This window comes from Miniopterus schreibersii (assembly GCF_964146895.1).
Source record: "Miniopterus schreibersii genome assembly, chromosome: 2".
Lineage (NCBI taxonomy): Eukaryota > Metazoa > Chordata > Mammalia > Chiroptera > Miniopteridae > Miniopterus > Miniopterus schreibersii.
The window spans coordinates 125,973,445-125,989,996 of NC_138102.1; the positions used below are offsets into that span (position 1 = coordinate 125,973,445).

The 16,552-nt window shown below is 34.6% G+C and overlaps 1 protein-coding gene across 1 annotated transcript in view; it reads right to left on the minus strand.

The window, feature by feature from the left end:
• TRHDE (thyrotropin releasing hormone degrading enzyme) overlaps positions 1-16,552 on the minus strand; it is a gene marked incomplete at its 5' end in the record, with an annotated part of 326,090 nt that overhangs the window by 69,187 nt on the left and 240,351 nt on the right. The window contains 2 exons of the mRNA XM_081130892.1: positions 6,047-6,234; positions 6,871-6,936. Coding sequence (XP_080987018.1) covers positions 6,047-6,234; positions 6,871-6,936 — 254 coding nt within the window. The remainder of the gene's footprint in view (positions 1-6,046; positions 6,235-6,870; positions 6,937-16,552) is intronic.

The following is a 16,552-nucleotide window of genomic DNA, read 5'->3' on the forward strand; positions in this document are numbered from 1 at the left end:
AAGACAATTTGTCTTGAAGAAAGTCAGATTTGCATTTTGCATTAGGAATAAAAAGTAGATAAAATCTATAAATCTGAGCCACACCATATATTGATTAAAGTCTAAAAATAACTCCTTTCTACTTGTTTCTATATTAGATTAATAAACATTTCAGTGGTTTCATGCATTTATATTTCAACATTCTTATTTAGTTGTCAAACTATTCTAAAAGGTACTATTATCATATTTTTACAGAAAGTTTAAAAAGCACACCTAAAGCAGAGTTAACTGAAAAGCAAAACTAATTGGATCCTCCTAAAATCCTGATCAATAAAATGAACACTGTGGGATACACTTAATGCTCGGTTTTCTGAAATGAAATTTCCAAATTGATGTGTACAATTATCCACTAATAGGTAGACATCAGACATGAGTCTCAGCTACTAAAGAGAAGCATTTTCTAGAATTTGATTTTTTATAGGATAAAAATTGAGGCCTATACTTGTACATGGAGTAATATCAATTTAATCTCAGATGAGTAGCCAGAGACATGCTAGGTGGTTTTACAATAAGCTCAATGACTATAAATTGTTTCTTTCCCTAAAACAGGACCATGTTATTCTGACCTATCATTGCGCCATTAGCAATAGGGGTAGCTAACAATATACAGCATGGAAAAATACTTTTTATTTTATTTATTTTATCTTTTTTTCCTATTAAATGTATTGGGGTAACATTGGTTAATAAAATAACATGTTTCGAGTGTACATTTCTGTGATACATCATCTGTATACTGCATTGTGTGCCTGACACCCAAAGTCAAATCTTCTTCCATCACCGCATATTTGACCCCCTGACTGCTCCCGCCCCTTCCCTCTGGTAACCACCATAATCTGGTCTGTGTCTATGAGTTTTTGCTTTTGTTTTTCCTGTTTGTTCATTTGTTGCTTTCAGTTTCATATGCCACATATGAGTGAAATCACATGGTTCTTGACTTTTTCTGTCTAACTTATTTCACTATTTTTTATTTTAAAAATCTAAAAAGAGATACTGTGTGAGCTCCACAAGTGTGAGAGTGAACAGAGAACTAAGAATTTTTCAGGGAATATGTCTGGGGTTATATAAGTAAAAATATAATGAACATGTGCTTTGGGAGACGAGAGGACAGGGCATCTCCTCTAAATCTGTCCTGTGGAATTTGATTATTTTATCATTTCATGTTTCCCATTCATAATAAACAGAATTCAGTAATAATAAAAAAATCTAAATGGAAGATTGAAAGAAGGTCATAATTTTATACCAACTGCTCTCTCCAATATGGAAAATCAAAATAACATGTTGAAGATTCTAAATTTTAAAATTATATGCCGTACTTGATCAGAGAAACATTTTTAAGTGCCAACTATCTGGAGACCTAATGCTATACTGCAAAGGACTCCACAAACTTGGTCAGAAAATAAACAATCTACAGTAGCCAACTGTGCCTTAATTTTTTAGGTAGTAGCGAATGAACACAACTCATGTAAGCTTTTTAACAAAAAACTCCAAGCCCCTAACATAATTTTAAGAATATGCCACAAATATTTAATGATGCACTTACTATGAAGAAAACACAGAGAGTTGTTATATGGATTAACAGCCATTCTCTTTTAAGTGACTCTTTTAGATTAATTGGAATAATTAGTTAAGAAACAACAATGTCTGGACTCTGGATTTCATTGTAAATTTAAACTATGCATATGTTTTCATACCTGAGATCTTGTAAAAGCCTGGAAATAAAAAGCATTCCATAAACTGCTGTTGCATTAGGCTGAGGTAAAACAAAAGGGACCAAATACGTCTATAAATAAGACAGAGATTAACTTTAGGCGCTTGACTTTTATTACATATTTCCCGCTTTCAGTTGGATCAACTAAATTGTGAACTCAAGTGTCAGTAAAATGACAAGAAATATATAAGGGAGAAAAAGATAAATACATAAAATTGAAGATCTTAAAAATCCTCAAGGATCAATCTGTTTTATTTATATCATGGCTCACAGCATGTTTGTGAAACATTATTTGCCCCTAATATAAACACACATATAATTTGCATGTATTTAAACTGTATTCTTCTAAATAACAAAACTAAGAATTATGATAAAATTGGTATATTTGAGTTTTAGCAACAATCTCTAAAGTACAGGAAAAAGAAATTTATATCAATACTTTCAGGTTGCAACAGTACATTCCACATACATATAGAAAACTTCTAATTGGCAGACATTGCATTGCATGGTTGTTCACTTGCAAAAAAGCTAACTATAAGATATTGGGACACAAACATTGGACATTTTATAAAACTTTAAAAGTAGACACCTATATTTTTCCTAAGAATGTTGTTATACTCTATTCCATGTATGTGTGTGTGTGTGTATACCTACATATACACATGCACACAACCAAAATCTATACTTTGTCACAAAGACAAAATAAAACTTACAAATTACTAAGCATATCTGAAATTTGTATTCATTTCTGAATTGCTGTACTATCAATACCATATGTTATTTTTCATAACTTTCCTAAGAACAAGCATTTAGTCTTTTCACAAATTTCATGGTAAATTATGTTGTTTTATGATTACAACTTAAAAAGCTGGAAGACACTGAACATTGTTGCGTGAAGAGCTCTGTGTGTAGGCTGTAAAGAAATCTAACGGCCGGGCGTGGCTCAGCGGTTGAGCGTCGACCTGGGATCCAGGCGATGGGGGTTCGATTCCCGGTCAGGGCACATGCCCGGGTTGGGGGCTCGATCAATGACTCCCTCATCTTTGATGTTTCTGTCTCTCTCTCTCCCTCTCCTTTCCTCTCTCTGAAATCAATAAAGATGCATTTAAAAAAAAAGAAATCTAAGACTATGTAAAGGACATGATTGCCTAACCACTAAGCTGTACACCTGAAACCAATACAAAATGATATTGAAAGTAAACTATAATTGAAAAATAAAAGATAAAGTAATGGAACTTAATCTCAAAAAAAGAAATCTAAGACTGACTACAGTGGGTTATGTATAAAAAGAGACAATACAAAAACACTTGTAAAGTTAAGACTGTCGCCCAGATGTTTAAATTTAACTTAAATTTTAATCTTATTTTATGCAGGAAAAAACAAACAAATATAGAAAAATTTTATTTCATAAGACTTGCGAGATATTTTTTCTTTAATAGTCCCTGGGACTACCTCTCTTCATCAGTAGCCCACACTTTTATAATAAAGCAATGTTTATTCTGATGATTAGGTTAAAGTAGAAAAGAATATGTATGTATTTAACTTGAGGGAGAAATCTTTTTAAAAAATGCTACTGAGATCAGTGAAGCAATAGGTAGATGCCAAAAAGCTATACAAAAGTTATATAGACTCACAACTTCACAAATACCAAGATTCCAGCAAATATGTTACTCACTTTTATATATCAACTAACTTTGTGCAATTATTATTTATGTAAAGACCTTTCCTTTCTGTGCTGTACTATAACTACTATACATAAAATATAATTGTTGTGTACATTACAGCTGTTCTAGTGATATTCTAGTGTCCTTCATAAAATTCAAGACAAAGAATTGATTATACTGGCCCAGAAAATATCCACAATTCACAAGATTTATGACATAGGTAGACACTATGTATTACTGCATCAACTGTTTGCATTGTATAATAAAGATCTAGAAAGGGCAGATAAAATTGATATTAAAGCTTTGACCACAATGTTATAGTGAATCAAATGATCAATAATATAAAATTGAATACTAAATTTTCAATTGCAAGCTCTATTGTTTTAAAATAGAAAATAATTTTTGAGATTAACGGGATGCCATCCATTATCTTACTCTCAATAGTTTATATGCGAAGTTGTCAGGGTTCAAAGTCATCTATATGATTTTATAACTCAAGTGCAAGCAGAGCTCTACAGATGTTCCATATGGTTTTACAGGCTGGGAAAAATGTTTCTTTTAAAGAGTCAGGCTGATACATCTTATGTATGCTATAGGTTGACAGGGTAATTTCGTTCAAAATTTGTTCTGTCATCTGCGTGTCCTTTATGTTTTTCTGCATCAGTGATGCTTGTATCAGACTGATCGTTCTCAAAGGCATAGCTGAATCTCTCTAACTTTGCCACAGTCAAGTAGTTTTTATGTACTTTTGGCAAACCCAGGGTTTATGCCTAAGCAGGTTTAGCCAGGAGTCAGATGATGGATGATCAGAACCAGCATGGTCACCATTCCTCATGGTCACCATGAGGAATCCAGGCTGGATGAAGAATTAACAGTCAGACCCTGGCAATGTGGCAGGGTAATACATATTCCACTGGTCCAGTTGGACTGCAAGGCCCATTTGTTGAAGGCCCGTATAGATGACAGAGAGATGATAGATGATAGATAGATAGATGATAGATAAGGGTAGATATAGATAGATATAGATGATGGATAGATTAGATAGATAGATAGATAGATAGATAGATAGATAGATAGATAGATAGATAGATAGATAGATAGATAGATAGATAGAGATAGATAGATAGATGATAGATAGATGATAGATAGATATAGATAGATGATGATAGATAGATGATAGATAGATAGATAGATAGATAGATAGATAGATAGATAGATAGATAGATAGATAGATGATAGGTAGGTAGATGATAGATAGATAGATAGATAGATAGTAGGTAGATGATAGGTAGATGATTGATAGATAAGGTAGACAGATGATAGATAGATGATAGATGATAGAAATAGATAGATAATAGATAGATGATAGATAGATGATAGATGATAGATGATAGATGATAGATGATAGATGATGATAGATGATAGATAGATGATACATAGATAGATAGATAGATAGATAGATAGATAGATAGATAGATAGATAGATAGATGATAGGTAGATGATAGGTAGATGATTGATAGATAAGGTAGACAGATGATAGATGATAGAAATAGATAGATAATAGATAGATGATAGATAGATATTAGGCAGGAGATTGAAGTCAATGCTGTTCTAAATGGAATTCCAAATTTAGTCACCAGAAGAATGAATATATTTCTCAACCACTTCTATTGTAGCCTGTCTTGGAGCTAGGCGACTTGGGACAACAAAAAACACTTAATCCTTGTCTCTCATCTCCTAGATGCTGGTGGGTGATCAAGTCAGGCTCTTAATATTCCAAGGTAATAGAAGACAGCATGACCAGCCTCACCCAGACACTTCATTGATTTATGAATTTCAACCTCCACCCCTCCCTGTCCCACCTTTATTAGGTGCCTGTTATCAGGGCACCTAATAAAAAATGAAACAGTGATAAAGGTCTACTATCTTTCCTTGACTCACCCTTTAATAAGACACAAAACACTAAGAAAACATAAAGAAAAGAAACACTTGGTGCTGAATTATCAGTAATTAAATGAGAGTTTCAAAAGAAAGTTCAAGTATCAAGAATCAAAATTCTGTGCATGTTGTCTTTTTAGTGGTTTGAAATACTAAAAATGAGGGAAGAGAACATATTTTGATACTAAGTGACATTGATGGTTAGACCATTTAGAGATGAATCTGGTTTAAGTTTCTTTGGCTCAGACACTATTTAGTCTAGTTGTGGGTGTGTTTTTTAATTTTTTGTTTACATTTTAATTAGTCTTTCTGGATTGTTTAGTTTCTGTTTTATTAATCACAGTTTGCTTACTTCCAATTTAATTCACTTCAATGCATCTTGAATTTAATTCAACAAACATTTATAGGGAAAGGTAAATAATCACACATTATTTTGTTAAATCATTGATGATAATTTAAATTTTGCCGTCCTAAATAAAATAACTTTGGTATGTGATCATCTTGATGGTTAAAATACCTGGAAAGGGGAGTAAAAGAGGAATCAAAGTGAAAATACCATATATAAATACAGAAATCCAAATTACATTTTGCGTGTAACATTTCAGAATAGTGTTAGCAATGTTTTTTAAAATATAAAAAATGCACAGTGAAACATAAGAATAAAAAAAATCTTTTCACGTAAAAAAAGTGTAGTACCTGTTATTTTGAAGCGTGAGTGCTTTAGTTTTAGCACTGATGTCATAAATAAAATGTTGTTGGGTGATTATTATCCAATTTTCTGCTGTTGTATTTCCCAAGATGGTGATAACAGGATAACCCATCTGGAGTGTCCACTGGTCCATTACTTCTTGTATATTTACATATTTTCCATTCCTTTTTAAAGCCTTTATAACCAAAGTTGTATAAATTAGTTATATAAACATGAATTATAATTATCATTCAACCATTTTTATTTTTACCTTTATGATTTACCTAATTATGAAATTATTTAAAATCAGTAAAGCTAATATAATGTTAGTAAAATTAATCTTGCCTTAGGTTATCTTCATGCATATATATATACACATATATATCTTATATATCATATGTATATAAGTCTTTACTTAATGGAAGGTAAAACATATTTTATTATTAAATCAAGTACTTGCAGAGTCATTAAGTATCCTCAGTATGTCTAGTATCAAACAAATATTTGTTATTCACATATAGAAAACAATTTCTTCAAATGTCAATATTTCTCTCTTGAACATGAATCTGATACCACAGTTAAAATTATATTTCAGAAGTATCGTCATATTTGAAAATAGGCAAGATATCTTTTATTACCATCTGTACTTTAATTTAAACACCATTATCTTTATAATATGCATGCAATATATCAAAAATAAAACAAGAAAGCAATATGAGGAAAAGAAAAGTATAAAAAACAAAAACAAATTGTGTCAAAATTTGTGACTGTTTTATAAACTCAATTCAAATATTCAAGAGGAGGTCTTGGCATCCGGGCTTCCTATACGTACCTCGGAAAGCGTATTCCAGAGATCATTTCTGGCTGCATTGCCATACTTATGGATGGTTAAATAATCCTAAAAAGAAAGCAAAATTGTAATTACAATTCAAGGCTAAGCAATTTACAGTAAACACATTTATTTCTCAATTCAATTAAACATTTCCATGTGTTGGAATTGCATTAACAAAAAGAAAGACATGCAGAAAGTTGAAGAGCCTCATTTTTAAATATTCCAAAAATATTTTAACTACAACTTATTTCTTAATTAAGTCATCAAACAATCTCTTAGAAATTATTAATCTCTTAAAGTTATTTTCATAACCCTAATTATTTCTTATGGATTTCCAAGGTTAGAGATCTTCCTCTAATTTAGCAAGTCAACTTTGGGCAATTTTGAAGAAAATATATTAGGTAAAACCTTTCCTACAAGGCTTTCATGTGAAAGTGCTGAAAAACTGTTTTTGTTTTATGGAATAAAATTTAAAAAAAAGAAACCTGACTGATATAAGCAGATATGAAGAGGAATTGCTTTACCAAAAGAGTGATATTATCTCCACAACCTGTCAAGTTCTTTAGTCTTTCTGCAAAGAACAGGCTGCCTAATACAAAATGACACATACTTATTTCCATGAGTTTGAAACACATACTAACATTTAATAAGAAAAAGTCAACCCTATATTTATTTAATATTTTTGGGCCAGGACTTCCCATTTCCCATTTTCAATCACGTGCAGTTAAACCCATACACTTTCTATCTAATTCATGTCTGCTCTCTCCTGTGAAACATGGTTTACGTCACTCTGAATGTGCTGTTTAGATATGGCTACTTGGCATTATGTTTTTCTGAATCCAAAGTAGAAAATGGTGTTTTATTTTATAAAACAGAGAGCCCCTTCCTTCATTTGAAATTCCATCATCTCTACAACGTGTAGGTGGTAGACAAAATCCTAATTTACATCACAGTACTGAAACTAAAAAAAAAAAATTGCTGACTCCTTTCAGTACTTTATTTAGAGTGGAATACTTTGGTGATAATTAAAGTTGAGAAAGCAAATTTTCTGAAATACAAATTATAGCACCTGTGACAGACTCAGCTTTGTTGGGAACTCACAGTCCAGCAAACGGCAACTCCCACCTAATCAGACTCTTAGAGAAGCAATGCCCAACCTAGCTTCCAACCACAAATACATCATCATCCTCAGGCATTGTGAAGAACTTTATTGAAAAAGTACAACCCTGAATATCCAGTCTGAATCTCAATATTGACTTTGAAAGTGCCACAGGGGGCATTTTCAATTAGAACCCAGGGACCTGGATTTAAAGAAATCATTTCAGATTTAATTGTCAAAATTATATTTTATGCTTTTGCAGCACTTAAATGAATAAACTTGGGAACACTGGGAATTATGAAACAAATTTGAATTTTATTTTAGTGGTGCTATAATAAAAAGTATTAAAATTAGAACTCTTTATTATTGGTTTCAGCCTATGAATAGTGCTAAGATAAACCAAAATAGGGAACAAAGAAATACTACATAGACCTTGAAAGGTCCAACACATGACTACATGATTCTCTCCATAGGCAGATCATAAAAACCCTACTGTTCATGGTATGAGTTGACCTTGGCTCAATATCGGTTATCAACTCGATCTCTTGGTTCCCTCCTCAATTCAGAATGAGGTACAGATTTACACTGCAAGCGGGCTGAAATGACAAATACCCAGGCTAAGGAAGCAGCTCCAGCTTGCCCACCTCAGTATCAGGGCAATTGCATGGACACCCAGCAGTCCCAGTTTCAGGTGTTATTGGAATTCCACATTGGTCAACTCTTTTCTTCCCCCAAAGAAGTCCCAAATGTTTTCATGAGTTATTTTATCTTTCCTCTTCCACACACAAAAAAAGTCATATTTTAAATTAAGGAAATTTTGCTTTGTCTTTGTAGAATTACAAAGAAGTTTAAAGAATAATGAATGTGGTTTTTTGATAATCATTTATTCATTCATTCCACAGAATGTATGGTGTACTTGGCATGTGCCAGGGAGGTTTCTGGAAGCTGGGGAAGGAGTGGTGGAGATAGGGTTACTGAGAACAACTGCCAATACTGGGATGTGATCTGTGGGGGAAGGTTTCTGCTACTGAAACTTCAGAAGTCTTGGTACAGTAACCATTTGACAAGATGAAGTCGAACATTTGGTCCATGATTAAATGAGATTTCAAGTTCTTTTCAAACCTACAGTGAATATGGAAGTGGCTGGAGTTATGAATCTAAATGGAAATTTGTTTATATTATATGTGTGAAAGTCAATCAGCAGATTTGACATTATGATATGAAGTAGAAGAATGTTTTAATATTAACTGTAACAGGAATTGTGGGTTCTCTACACAAAATATTTAACAAATAGCAGAATCGTTGAAAAGAATAAACAAAGATGACCACTAAGATATTCTTAAGGGACATAATCAATGATATAAACTGGTTAAAAGTGAAAAGCATATTAAGCAAAAGTACATTCTCATACATAAAGAATAGGTTAGGTGGCTGCAGCAATGCCAGACATCACATTCAGACATGGCACAGGGCAGAGGAAAGACAGAATTTCTTCCTGAGAGTCTCTTTGAGAATCATGAAAACTTCCTCTCGAATGCTGCATCAAGGTCCCCATGTTCCCCATGTATCAGAATTGCATCATGTGCTCTAGCCAAAATCTGTTCGTGAAGCATTAACGAGAACTGTGTTGGGCCAACACAAGGTAGGACCAGTCTTGTGAGGTATGTGGTTATATCATAGAGTGTGAGAACTTGAAAAAAATCAGAATTTGGTTAACAAGAAAGAAGAGGAAACTAGCTTATGGGTTCACCACCACACTGTTTTCTCCAAGGAGATAGGAGATGCAAGTGTGGGTCTCAGTGACTCGGGAAAGTAGGGTCCCTTCTACCTGTAAGACTAGTCTTGGAAATGCCAGGTATATTCGGGCACTGATTTTTCTGACTATGTGACAAGAAGATTGAAGCAAGGGTGTGAAATATTGTTTCTTTCTGTTAAGAAGAAAAGTATCTCAAACAATTTGTAGTGGACTTTCCAGCATTTACACATCACTCATATTCAGAGCAATAACACTATCATAGACTCTGGAGGAAAGTGACAGCTTTGCCTCCCACTTGAAATGGAAGGACCAAAATTCTAAATACTCCCTCTCTATTCTCCCCGGTTAAAGCATGTCCATGTCCCCTGGCCTCAGAGAAGTCACCATTCCCACTGGGACTATGAATCCTACAGGATCCAAAAAACAGAAAGACTTGAAAGATTGTCCCCTCTGATGCTGACTATGAGGTTCCAGAGGTAGCAGCCCACGCTAATGATGGCAACTGAACCAGCAGTCCTGTAGCATGAGCTTGGCTAAGTTTCTTAGTTTCTGAGTCTCCCTTAGTTCCTATTATCTGTTTTCTAAGCCCAATCCTTCATCATTCCCACTGTTTCCAAAGGTTACCCTGCATCCTGCCAATAAATTCCTTTCTGCTTAATTTAGTCAGAGTTTGTTTCTGTTGCTTGCAACCCTGAACCCTGGCTCATACAGCACTAATGGGTAATATACACAACACAAATAAAGACATTTTAAATTTTATTGTTAACCTCAGAAAGAAAAAGATATCATGTCTCACAACTTATACAAAATGAAAAACAAAGAATACCCAGTTCTATTTAGTAAATATACTAGTCTTTCAATGTGTTATGAACAGTAAGTATTGGGAAGAGAAGTAGATTCTTGAATTTTTTAAAAAGAGACAGGCAAGAAGGTTAGAGAAAAATTATGAAAGTTCCACAGACAGGAATGCACCTGAATAACAACGACAACAAATGAAACTGTGCTAAACTTTTGTCTTAAACAAAGCTCCTAGAGCAGGGGTTTTTAAGATGAGAACCATAAGCTCAAAAATTAAATATCTGTGTGTACATCATTACAGTAAGGCCATCTTACAGGGATTCATGGACAACTACAAAAGCAGATTAAAAGCTGCGAGATCACAGCAATGTCACACGAGGATTGGATAAAACCCATTTGAAGCCTGGCCCATGCACTTCAGAGGATGTTTCCACATTCCTTGACCTTGAGAAACAGAAGCAAGGAGACTAAGACAATGACAGATAAACAACTAAAGTACAAGAAAGCTAAACTACATACAGATCGAGGTATTATTTTGTTTAATACCTGAAGGCTATTTGGAGATTATGAGATTAAGAAAAAAATGCAAAAATGTGTAGAAAAACATTGAAAAAGCATTATGCAAAATAAAATCACCTTTACATTTTTATTCTATTAGATAAGAACCAAAGGATACAAAGATATAAGTAATTCTTCAGCATTTATACTTAAATTATAACAAGTTTCCCAGGAGAAAACCCAGTAAAACAGGAACTACTGACAAATTTCTTGAGGTACAGCAGTTTCTGGACACCAGACACAATAAAAAAGAAGTGTAATTTAGGGAAAGAAGTTATTTTGATAGAACAAAAATAATTTAAAAGTGAGTTATATCATTGTTTGCATACCATTTTGATTTTCATTTTTTAAATGTGTATTTAACCTAGATTGACTTTTAGAAGTTGCTTACTTAGATATAGGAGTATTCAGATAGTTCTCTAGGAACAAAAAGGCATTTTACATGTTTTAAAAATCTATCACTACCACCTAGTGAGTGTAAATTTTGTAAAATCAGTAGGTTAATTTTTAAAAATTTAAAAACAACTTGCTAGCATGTGAAAAATGTTTGTTTTTGATTTTGTCTTAAGCTCTAGACAATGGCATATTCTCACAATAGGGTTTTTTTTCTCACATATCTTTTATTTGGTAATTACAGATCTTGCCATCAATGCTGCAACACTCGGGAGCGTCACCAGAGGTGTAGTATTGCCACTGTTGCATTTGTACTCCATTCCGGAACAACCTGTCAGGGTCCTGCACCTGTCAGTGAAATACTGTGAATGTAAGTGTATAGGAGTGTTCTGGGGCACTAAAACATCCCCACCTCTCACTTCTGCTGCTAGCCTGAAATATTCCTCAGACATAAACTGAATCTATTGGTGAAACTGAAGTTTGTGAATTGCTTTTTCCAAACACCCTGGTAAAAGGGTTTTGACCAAGACAAGCTCACAAAATAGATGAATTATATCCTGGCCGGTAAAAATACACTGCCTTTTGTAAATCAAGAGGCCCACTGACTGCAGGCCATGGACATGGAACTCCCCACTTTGACTCCTCTCCACACCCCCGGTGCTGAAAACTAGTTGAGAAGAAAATGCAACTCAGTTGAGAAAGAAGTCGTGAGTATATTCAGAAAAACTAAAGAATTCATGTGATCTTGGGAAAGGTATCTACTTTCCCCAATCTTTCATTTCCTCAACTAGAAAAAGTAAGTAATACCGCCCTTGATAGGCTGTGAACAGACAATGACATAAAACAAGTGAAGCACTTAGAAAAATACCTGCCACACAAAGAACCCAAAAAACTTTAGTTATTTTAATACCAAGCTCAAGGGGGGAAAAAGTCTAGAGTCAACATCTCCATCTTCGACCTTACCTGCAAGAGAAGCCAAAATTTTCTAGAGGCCCAAGGAAGGGAAATTATATGGACTATCTTGGAGGGGAAAAGATTATCAAAATTTTTAAAAGATAAAAATGCAAGAAATTGAGAGCAACCTTTCTTCAGACTTGAGGAAATCTTAGAAGCCTTACCCCATCCAAGTCTGGAAATAGAAGACTTGGAGGGCTCGGCAAGTTGTGGGGTGTAGCACCCTGTTTTGCAAAGAGAACTGATGGGATGGGGGCACTAATTAGGCTCCTCAGCACAAAACAGCCATACCTGACTTGGTGATAGAGCAGCAAAGACACTAACCTTCAAGTGGCCAGAAAGGCAAGGCTTGGACAAGATAAATACAAACACTCAAGCAATATGCACTATCTCACTTCTTTCCCGTTCACTCATCAACCCCCTCTGTGAAATCAATACAACAGCCTAGCAGTGAGGATTGGAACAGAGGCCTCTTTACCATATGTTCTGGACTGAAAAAGTTCCTGGAACATTCTTATATTAATGTCCATGACATAAGGGGAATTCAATAGGGGAAGATTAAATTTCCCATATGCTTGGAAGCATATGGGGTTTATTTTATTCAGTGCTAAAATCATATATACTTGCTAATGTATTATTTACTGTTAACATTAATGGCAGGTATTTGTCTTTCAGGTCTTTTCTGTCTTTGTTTCCCTGATTATCCAGCTTGTAGTTCACAGTTCATCTGGATCAATTCCTAGCAAATAACCTCTTCTCCTCGCAGCTCTTGTCCTTCAATTATCAGAGCTGGCAAACACTCCAATTCTGGGTGAATCCAAGTGTTTGACTTCTCCAAACATGCACTCATGCAGCTGAACCTCACAGGAGAAAATAATGCTATCGAGCAGTTTGGTTTTATTATAAATTTATAAGCACCAAAGTCAAACAGGCACCCAATATGGCCATGCTTCCTACTCTCCCTAATCAATCGTCAGCCCTCAAACCTGTCTACCATCCAGCATTAACTTACTCTCAGCTACAGATCTTGCCCCAAGCAACAATGGAAAGACAGAATTCAATCAGAAAGTAACTTTGTCATTTTCCCATTTACAAATCTCCAAATTAACAGGAAGTGTATCCCTATCAAAAACAGTCCCTTTACCTTTCTCAATGACCAAGGTCCCAGTTATGTCTCACTTCTCTACAGTTATCAAACTCTTCCTCTCCTCACTCCTTCTCTGGCCTAAAATTAGTACAACTGTCTCCCATTTAAAAAAAAATAAAAGCCAAGATTCCTTAGCCCTGTCTCCTTCAAACTACCAACACTGTTTTTCTGATCCTGTTCCTTGGCCAATTTCTTTAAATTTTATTCTACACACACTGTATCCACTCAGGCATTTTCTATTCACTCTTCCAATGAAATCAATACATTTGCAAGCTGCCAACGGAACACTTTCTGTCTTTATCTTACTCCACCTCTCAGTCACATTTAACCTCATCGATCATTTTCTTATTCTTTAAATAAGCTTTTTTTCTTGACACGAGTGACACCACACCCTTGATATTCTGCCTGCAGCTCTAGCGGCTCCATCTCAGTCTCTTTCGCTGGCACCTCCCCCCTCCACCTCCAACTGTTACAGACTTTCTGGTCTTGGTCGCGAAACCTCAGAATCTTTCTTGGGTACCTTTTCTTCCTCACCTCACCCACCATACTCTTCACCTAATCTACCCTTAGGTCCACTTAATTCTACCTTCAAGAACATTTTGAATCTGCTCATGTCTCTGTCTATCTACTGACTAAGCCTCCACCATCTCTCATCTGAATAATAAAGCATCCTCTGAATTTTATTACCTGATTCCCCTCTGAGTATGCTGTGTGCCTCTATCCCAATGTATTATTACAAGTAGCCCGATAATGGCTTTAAATATAAATAGAACCATGTCACACCCCAGTTTAAAAGTGTTTAATAGCGTCCCACTGTGCTCAGAATAAAACCCAGCTTTCTTAACACAGCCTACTTTGGCACTCCTAGATTAGCTCCTGCCTCCTCTCTTCCCTCTCCCCCTTGTCTTGACTAAATCTATTTGTCCCCACCAGGTTCTTTATTTTCCTTGGAAATACTCAGTTCTTTTTTCAGCCCTTTGCACAAGCCCTTCCATCTTCCTCGCACGCTCCACTCCTCACCCAGCTCCTTCTCATTCTTCAGACCTCATCACAATGCTTCTTCCAGAGTGAGATCTCCTGAACACCCAACCAAAGCTGCCCTACCCACCCACCGAAATGTTCTCTCAGAGCATCTTGCTTTTTTCTTCCTAGCACTTATCACATTTAATAAATATGTATGTGGCTGCTTTACTCCTCTCCAGTGTTAACTTCATCCTACTATATGATTCATGAGATCAAGGCCCACATTTGCTGTGTGCAGAGTGCCCAGAACACTTAGTACTTACACGGTGTCTACACAGAGTAGGTGTGTAGTAAGTGGGATAAATGAACCACTGAACATGTCTGATGAGTGAGCAACGTGGACTGCAGACATGAAAGTAAGCAGAGCCGGAGTAAGAAGAAACATCACCATTTTGGTTTATTAGCACAAAGCATTAAGAAAAGATTTGAAGGGGATGAAGGGGCTCAATGGGAGAGAAAAGGGGACATCTATAATACTTTCAACAATAAAGATAATTTTTTAAAAAATGAATTAGTATTCTTAAGGGGAAAACTGATCTAAAAATCATCATATGGAGAGACCTTGAGCAACAGAATATAGGAGACTGGTTGTAATTGGAAATGAGATATAGTCTAACAAATGGACATCCGCATTTTTCTGTGTGTCACACTAACGCCGAGCTCTCTCTTCCATAGACAGAAACACAGGGGTCGATCAAAATGGAGTTTTGAATGCATTTGAACCTTTTGACAAGACAAGTTCCAAATAGATAACTTAAGATAGGTCGTTACAGCACTCCTGGTAAACCACTAGTTTATAACATGTGGTTTTTCTTAATAATTTTGACATTTAGCTATCACAGGGTAAAAAGAATTTGTAGTAAATATGTCAAAGTTCATTATTTTTATTTTATAACCATTTATACAAAGTTATGGACATGAGTAAAACTTGAATTTTTAAATGGGTAAAATATATACCTCGGAAAAGTATAAGTGAAATGCAAGGTGATATATGAAAAATTTTTCAACTTCATTTTAATAAAAATATATTCACTGAAATAACAGGGTAATTTTTTTATTTAATAAACTAGTAAGAAATTTATTTTTAAAATTTGTAAGTCTCAATGCTGTTTGCTTGGTGTATTATAAAAAGAGAACTTTCAACTTTTATTGTTACCATTATATATTGGCTTAACATTTTAGAAGAAAAATTGATAATATGCTTCCTGAGACAATAAAAATATAATAGGAAAATCTATAAGTTAAAGATTATTACAATGTTGTTTATTTAACAAAAATTGAAAAGCATTCTAGGTATTCACAAACAAAAAAACCCTAATTATATTACGGTATATCTATGCCATCTTACTCATATTAAACAGTGTAATAAAATTATCAAGCAACTATGAAAATATGAGTAACAAGGGTAAAAATCCTCTCAACTTAGAAAGGTTTACTTATTTTTTTAGTGTCAAAAGTTGTAATATTGCCAAGTAGGTAGCTCTAGGCTATTACATGAACGTTCCTAAAAGAGAACATAAAAAAGGGAGAAAAAATAAATTAAAAAAAAAAAAAAAGGAAAACTGCTGATGCAAGAGCTAAGTAAGTCGGAGAAAAATGCCTCTAAGGCAAGTTTATTGTACTTCTGAACTAGTAATCTAACCAAACGGTAGAGTCTGTGAGCAGTGAGAGGCAGTGTGCTGACAGGTGCACCCCAGTGTGTGCATACGGAAAGCTCGGTAGGCATTTGCAACATACAAATCTATCCCCCCCCCGCCAGTCAACGTGTCCTGTCTAATAATTTCACAGATACATTTTAAATAAAGTTATCAAAAGCACTGTTTTATAGTACAAACCCTATTAGATAAAATGTATAATATATCTTAAGCCCTTAACAACAGGTAAAAGAAAACCTCCCATGAGCTGGGTAAATCCCTATAGGATGACCAAGTAGAAATACACGTCTTTAAGAATA